General features: G+C 38.9%; 1 protein-coding gene across 3 annotated transcripts in view; it reads right to left on the bottom strand.

The window, feature by feature from the left end:
- Window positions 1-2,353: 2,353 nt before the first annotated feature.
- LOC131243147 (uncharacterized) overlaps window positions 2,354-8,007 on the bottom strand; it is a 49,523-nt gene continuing 43,869 nt past the window's right edge. For 2 of the 3 annotated variants that reach the window (XM_058242279.1, XM_058242278.1), the window contains 3 exons: window positions 4,580-4,673; window positions 3,269-3,355; window positions 2,354-2,770 (listed from right to left, as the gene is read on the bottom strand). In XM_058242279.1, coding sequence (XP_058098262.1) covers window positions 2,636-2,770; window positions 3,269-3,355; window positions 4,580-4,673 — 316 coding nt within the window. In that variant the 3' untranslated portion in view covers window positions 2,354-2,635. Of the gene's footprint in view, window positions 2,771-3,268; window positions 3,356-4,579; window positions 4,674-4,848; window positions 4,914-5,065; window positions 5,093-8,007 lie in introns of those variants that run through there. The other variant, XM_058242280.1, reaches the window with a different exon arrangement.

Below are 8,007 nucleotides of genomic sequence, written 5' to 3'. Positions count from 1 at the left end.
CTACACATCTCCACTGATTCCGAATAATCAAACCTTATCTAAGAGAGATCCACCCTAGATCTTCTCCAAAGATCTCGGAGGACATCCACGACACGCTCTCCGCCAAGGATCTTGGGAGATTCCCCCACTCGTTTGGGATCCAAATCTCTCTGCAGTATGTCCCTACTAAATAGAGAGAGGTCTCCTCTACTATAATAGGAACATCTCTAATGGTGAAAGGTACATACAATCTCTAGCATAAAACCCCGCTTACAACCAGACTTAGATTCCCTACTTGACTTAGGCATCGGAGGGTCCCCTATATTAGTCAAGGTCTCCTTTGTCTGTTGTTTGTGCATGTAATTAAAGGTCCAAGAAAGGCTAATAAGATTTTTGCATCAACAAAGAGTATCTCCACATGCACATGGATGTGTAACGTCTTACTACGTATCTCCTTTCTCCTGGACATGTCTAGTATTAGTTTACATATAGCCTGTTTGGTAGATGCCTAAAATGAGTTCACATCATTTTAGTTAACCATAACTAAGGATATGACAAGCAAGATGCGCGTGGTGCAAGGGTATATAGAGAGAAGGAGAGGCATGAGGAGGCGGATTGCCTCAGTGGTGTGCTCACGTGGCAAAGTTCTGTGGGCCCCACCATGATGTATGTGTTATATACATACATTTTGCAAGATTATTTTAGGGTATGAGTCCAAAGATGAGGCAGATCCAAACTTCACACTTCAAGTGAACCACACCAAATAAAGCAATGGGGATTGAACACCTACCATTGAAAACTTCTCCAGGGCCACGAAAGTTTTGAATCAAGCTGATATTTGCATTTTCCCTTCATCAAGCTCTGTGTGACCTCATGAACAGGTTGGATGGCAAATAAACATCATAGTGCACCCTACGAAGGTTTCGAAGGCGGGGTGTTATTGTCCCCATTTTGCTTTCTGTGGTGTGGTCGACTTGAGATTTTGATCTCCTTATTTTTGAGCTCATGCCCAACATGATTTTACATAACCGATGGACAGCATGGATACAACACATACATCATGGCAGGGCCAACAAAACTTTACCACATCAACACACCAACGATGTCTAGCACACCACGCAATCCACCTCCCCTAAAGAACTACACGCTCAGAGAGAGAGAGAGAGAGAGAGAGAGAGAGGCGAACCTTGGGTAGCCCATCCTCATTTTCCTCCGATTTGCCTAATTTTTTTACTGACATCCTAGCATGAGATAGGACATCATATGTATAAAGTGAATGTCAGACAATCAACCGAATGGGCCCTACAGACCCTTATCTTATGATCTCCCTGATTATATGCTTTGCACGGACTGTAAACACCTGCACCATAATAAAGGCAGCACTAGTAGTGACGAAGATCTTAAAACCACTGACAATGTCCAACGTGCAGACGTCAAAAGGAGGACAACACACTATCCACACGGGTTTACCCAAGTAGAAAAAACAAAAGAAGAGCGCTTGTTTGGACTGATTCCATCCCAGGCGAGGGCAGATCCAAGGCTCAAGTGGACCACACAGTTGGGACTGAACGCCCACCATTAAATTTTTCTTGGGGGCCAAAGAAGTTCAAGATCAAGCTGGCATTTGTGTTTTCCCTTCATCCAGGTAAATATGACCTTAAGAACAGGTTGGATAGCCCATAAACATCACGGTGGGCCCTAGGTGTCATTATCATTGCTGGTTCCAATTGTGTGGCCCACTTGAACCTTGGATTTGCCTCATTTTTGGGCTCGTACCCTAAAATGATCTGGAAAAAAATAGATGAACGGCATAGATAAAATCAATACATCACAGTGAGCCCCACTGAGCCTTTGCCTGGGCTGATTTCTGTCCAGGCGGGGGCAAGACGCAATCTGCTTTTGACGAGAGGAGGGATCAAAGGAAGAGAAGAAAAGATGGGAAGAGGAGATAGAGAGATGAAGCATTGGGTGGGGTGGAGTAAAAGGGCCCAAAGCCCATTACAATGAATTGGCCCAAATAAGGCCAAGCCCAAATAACAAACATTCAAACAAATAAAACTATTGAACACTTTTCAACATGGGCTACACGCAGAGAAGATGAGAGATCAATGCGAGCTACACACATTCAAAGAAATAAAAGAGGGATTATTCAATCTTAGTCATTCATGGAGTCTTGTGCACTAAATCTGAAATGTCCCTTGCTAAGCATCTACATTTTTAATGAGGATTTTATCTTCTAATAACTAAAGTTCCTAAGACTAATTAAAAGGGAAAAACTGTCGAGAACTACTGGCAATATATATGGTATAGATTAAGTATTAGAGATCATATTTCTTCTTGGTAAGGTCAAAATAATTTTGCTAACTAATAGTCATGATCACTAATAAAATAATTATGATAAAATAGAATGCGCTGAACTTTTTTTAAGTGTCTACCAGACAAGCACTTAAGGTTGATCCGGATTGCAATAAACTGGATGTGTTGATCAATTGATCTATTTTAAGGTATCATGCTCTCAGATATTGGTATGGAGCTGCATCATCCATTGGGACAAGAAAACCAGCTGTTATTTTCTCAATGTCAGTAATTGTATTCTGAAAACAGAGTTCCTCATGGCATGCCGTAATACAAGGAATGTAGCATATCCCAACTGTTTCTATATGGCAGCTTCAATTTCGTCGGAGGCAACTGCTGCTCCATTTGGCCCATCATTCGAACGCAACTGAGAAGAAACATCGTCGATGGCTGAGTTCAGCTGTGCTATCTTCTCTGTCAGTATTTTCCGAGTCTTCTGTTTGGTCAATCACATGTAATCATCCATGTAATGTTAGTATAGATCACAAAAAGCAAAAGACAGGAGAAGCACAAGGCATTCAAACCAAGTTTCTGACAATTTGCAGTGGACACTAATAGAACTGTGCATGGGATGTGCATATGTATCCACAAGTGTGTGTGAACCAGTATCTGTTGCATACAAGTTCACTATGGTAAACACCCCAAAAACTATGAAAGATTGGAGTGACATGGGTAGCTCCTGCTCATAGCCCCTGAAAGGCCTCACCCAAGTCTTACATGTAGTGAAAGGGCACACAATCCTTTAGTGCAAAAGGGAGGGAGGGAGGGAGGGAGGGAGGGAGTATAGATTTTAATTATTATTTTTCCTCTCACAGGCAAAAAGATAAAGAGTTAACAAGAAAGAAATAAAGAAACACCCAACCAGTTAAAAAGAAAACCTTTATCAGTTGGATGAATAAAAGCAGATGCTGCTGCATCAAAACCAAGTATTTACCTCCAAAGCTTTTTCTTCATCATATATAAATTTCGGTAGCTTCCTCATCAAATCTTTTCTGTCAGCCCCAGCCAATGCTTTGCTGATCTGTAGATAAAACATGAAGCAGGATATAATTTTCCTTTTGAAATGATATCAGAACATAGAAGTAAATAATCAGCAGATGGTATTTGACTTAGCATATTGATGGAAATTAATTATATGCAAGGTATTTAAAAATGGTTATGTAACGGCCGTAATGTAACCATCACGGTGGGAACTGTTATGCATTATGGGGCTGTAATGGCTGTCACAGAAAAATAAAATAAAATAAAGGCTTGTGATGGTCATTATGGGGGAGTTACAGGTTTTTTTTTTTTTTTTTCATTCAAAAAAAGGCCCTAATGCAAAACGGCAGTGGCCGTTACAGCTACCGTTACCGTTATTGAATAAATTGGTTATATGTATATCCCAATAAATGCAGTTGCCCGGTAACATCTGCCTATATCATATCACCAAAAAGAGGCAGTCACCCATATAAAAATGCATCATCATCATCTAAGCCTTATCCCATGTAAAAACGCATCTCACTAGTTATTCACTCCTTTGAACATGCCCAATTCAGCCATCATTGTGGAGTAATATCATTACCTGAATAAACAAAACCATTGACAGCCACATGTGTGTTTGACTTCGTGGAATGGATACACTGTTAAAGGTTATAGGCTTATAGCTCTACCCATCTACACCAAAGAAGCCCATATCTCTTGAACATGATGCCTACTATCTCCATGTGCCAATGTGGGCCTCACTGTGTATGTGCTGTTGCCTGAAATCAGGCTAGTCAAGCCATCAGAAGGGCCTCAAGTCCTCTTCATCATCATTGTCATCATCATCATAGCCTTGTCCTAGTTATTTGGAGGAAGCTTTACAAATCCTGTTTTGCCAATCAATCCAATCTAAGGCCCAAGCATCAGTAATAGGTGGGCCCAATGTTTATGAAAAAATAAAATGGATGGTAAAAATATCCTTCCTTGTTAGGGCTACCCCTCCATCTTATAAAAAGGCCATATCACGAAAACACAGCTGGGTGCCAAGAAAGTTATCCAATGAAAAACTGCACCGTGTCAAACTAATCATCCACTAATTGCCTGGTGGTTAGTTTTCTTCGCACTGCTAGCAACAGCAATTAGGCAAAATAATCTCATAGAGTGCATATTGTCCAAAGAAAACTCATGCTGCCATACTTCCCAAGAATTTGAGCACACCACATCCAGACAAGATTGAACCCAGCCGCAAATGAGACAGATCCATAAAACACGAAAGCAGTACCTGAGGTGCATATACACAGCCAAGTGTTCCAACTATTATTCCACCCAATACAAAGCCCCCAACAAAGATACTCGCGCTTCTTCCACCATCACCACTGTAATTTCACACAAGCAGGAATGTGTCATAAAAAATAATGTTAGCATAATACGCACAGCATGATATGAAAAGTACTTTAAAAAGCTAGAAGCATAGCCATCCATTATTGGATTAAAAGAGGCAGTTCCTAGGAATGAATTAACTAACAAAAACGGTGTGCATCGAACATATACTTAGGTTCCTGGTGGAAGGAGAAGAATTGACATCCAGAAATCTTTCCATCCGGTTTTGCTGTGGACTGTGCCTCAACAGATCAGTTTGAGTTTGTCATTGTGAAATAGGGAAATAATAATGGTTTTAACATAAAATAGAGAGAAGAAAAGAGAAAAGATGAGAAAATAGAAGAAAAGAAGAGATGAGGGACAGTTGCTTGCATGGTACTCTCCTCACCTTTTTTCCCATCTTATTTTATTTGCTTCAGTCATTGCAGCTGAAATTACAAAATTGCCCTCCTTGCTTAAGGACTAACTAAAACAAATTCATATGGGCCCAAACTCAGGCCTAAACTAAACCCAATAAACAAACCAAAGATCCAAGGGGCCCAAGACTCAAAACGTGTCAACCCATAATACTTTTGACACTCCCCCTCAAGCTGGAGCATAGATATCATACACATCCAGCTTGAATACAAACTTTAAGAATTGAGACCTTCCAAGAGCTTTGGTGAATAGATCTACAACTTGATCATGTGAGGAGATATACGGAGTGCAAATTTCCTTTTGAAAGACCTTATCTCGGATGAAGTGTCAACCTCTAAATGCTTCGTTCTCTCATAGAAGACTGGATTGTTAGCAATGTGGATAGTGGCTTGATTGTTATAATGCAAAGGCATTGGACCTTAGACAATGAACCCCAACTCTTAAAGGAGGGATTTAAGCCAACTAAGCTCACAAGTAGTGTTTGAAATATTGGTATCACATTACATATCGCATCATTGGGATACAGAAACGTATTAGTTATCGCACAAGATATATCATTTGTCTCAAGTAATTTATCACACTTTTTGGGAAACATGGGAAAACATTGGGAAGATGGTTGAATTTTTCAATGTAACTTCAGGGATTGTTTAAAAAAATCACCTTAATACACACTTTTAAATCATAACCTCTCAAAAAAAGAAGTGCACATAATAGGTTTCCTTTGTATAGGGTCCTAAGCTATGCATTGTCTAACTAAACTAATGCAACCGTATTCAAATTGAATACATAACATTTAGACTATTTGTGATGATCATTTCATCAAACATTCCTAAATACTTCATAATTAGCCTCAATTGATATCTAGTTGAAGGGAAATTTCACAAATAATAATAATAATAATAATAATATTTTAATTTTTAATTAAAAAGGACTTGACAAGTCAGTAGATCAACCCTCATACACGCTTGATTTCATGTTTGGAGTGCAACATTGCAAGCAATTTGGGAGAAATTAGGGAAATTTCAAAATTTCCCCAAATTGGACCAATTACACTCAAATTTCGAAATTAAAGTATATGTGATGATCATTTCATCAAATACTCCTAAATACTTCGAAATTAGTCTCAATTGATAGCTGGTTGAAGGAAATTTTCAAAAGAAAAAAAAAAAAAAAACATGGAGAACATGAAGAACCAATGGATATGGAAATTAAAGCTCCAAGTCCATGATTTTTGATGCAAAACATGAAGAACCAATAGATTTCTAACCATTTGACATTGGTTTAACATAATTTCAATAAAAAAAAAAAAAAAGGGATTGGGAAATGAAAATGCTCACCGAATCGAACATGTGGGATATATTGGCACTACCTGTGCATTTCGTATCGCAAAGGGGGGTTACAAGATGTATCGTGGGATATATCAACCGATATCGTCGATATTTAAAACATTGCTCGCAAGTAGTGTAGGCCATTGATCTTTATTCTGCCTCAACACTTGACCTGACAACCACATTTTGCTTCTTACTTTTTCCAAGTAACCACAGTTTCGCCAAAGAAGGTACAATAACCTATGGTTGACAGCCTGTCATATCTCAACCCTCCATAATCTGCATCGGAATAACCACTTATCTGGAAATGGCCATGAGACCTATACAAGATAACATTTCCCAGGTATTCCCTTTAAGTACCTAAAAATTCTCATGATTGCAGCTAAATGTAAGGTTCTTGGACTTTGCATAAATTGACTAACCACGCCAATTGAGGAGGCAATATCAGGTCTTTTAATGGTCAAATAGATGAGCTTACCGACAAGTCTCCTATACATGCCAAGGTCTGCCAATACCTTTACTTCTTCAGGCTCAAGTCTGAGTTGAGAATCCATTAGTGTATCTACAGGCTTGGCACCTAACATACATATCTCTTCTAGTAAGTCACAGAGATATTTTGTTTGACATAAATTTATTCCAATTTTAGACCTAGCCACTTCAATGCCCCAAAAATATCAAAGAATACCAAGATCTTTGATTTGAAAACGAGATTAAAGATACAACTTCAACTTCTCAATAGCATCCAAGTCATCACTTGTCACTCTAATATCATACACATACACACCAAAGATAATATAGCCAGATGTTGTATGCTTTGAGAATATTGAATAATCCAGCATCCGCCTCTTCATCCCATATGATACCACCACACCACTAAACTTCTCAAACTAGGCTCATGATGGCTGATTTAATCCATATATAGACTTCTTTAACTTGCACAATTTTGATGTCTCCCCCCCAGCCACATACCTAGGAGGTTGCTCCATATAAACTTCTTCATGCAATTCTCCATGTAGAAATGCATTCTTAACATCTAGTTGAAAGAAGATCCAATCACAATTTGCAGCAACAAATATAACAACTCAAACCGAATTGAGCTGGGCCATCGGAGAAAACGTGTCTAGATAATCTTCTCCATAAATTTGACTATATCCCTTAGCAATTAGCCTAGCTTTATAACAATCAATTGATTCATCAGGAAGAATTTTTACTATGTAAACCCACCTACACTTAACTGGTGTTTTATGTAATGGTAGATCGGTTAATTCCCATGTATTATTGAAAAATATGGCAGTCATCTCCTCATCCATAGCCCTTTCCAATTTTCATCCAACAAAGCATCCTGGATGGACTTCGGAATATATACAAAAGACAAGGCAAGAGCAAAAGTAGTCAAAAGTAACAAAATTGGAGATTGGATGAGAGGCACATGAACATTTACCTTTACGAATCGCAGTGGGGAAATCATGGCCATCCTATACAAACTCAGAAATAGGGGAAACCTCATTAGGTGCAGAAACCGATGGTGGAGATTAAGAGGGAATGGCCTATGATATTTGGTCTTTTCTCCTTTTCTATAATGTCT

Source organism: Magnolia sinica, chromosome 4, assembly GCF_029962835.1.
Source record: "Magnolia sinica isolate HGM2019 chromosome 4, MsV1, whole genome shotgun sequence".
Classification (NCBI taxonomy): Eukaryota; Viridiplantae; Streptophyta; class Magnoliopsida; order Magnoliales; family Magnoliaceae; genus Magnolia; species Magnolia sinica.
This window is presented reverse-complemented; position numbering and strand designations above follow the sequence as displayed.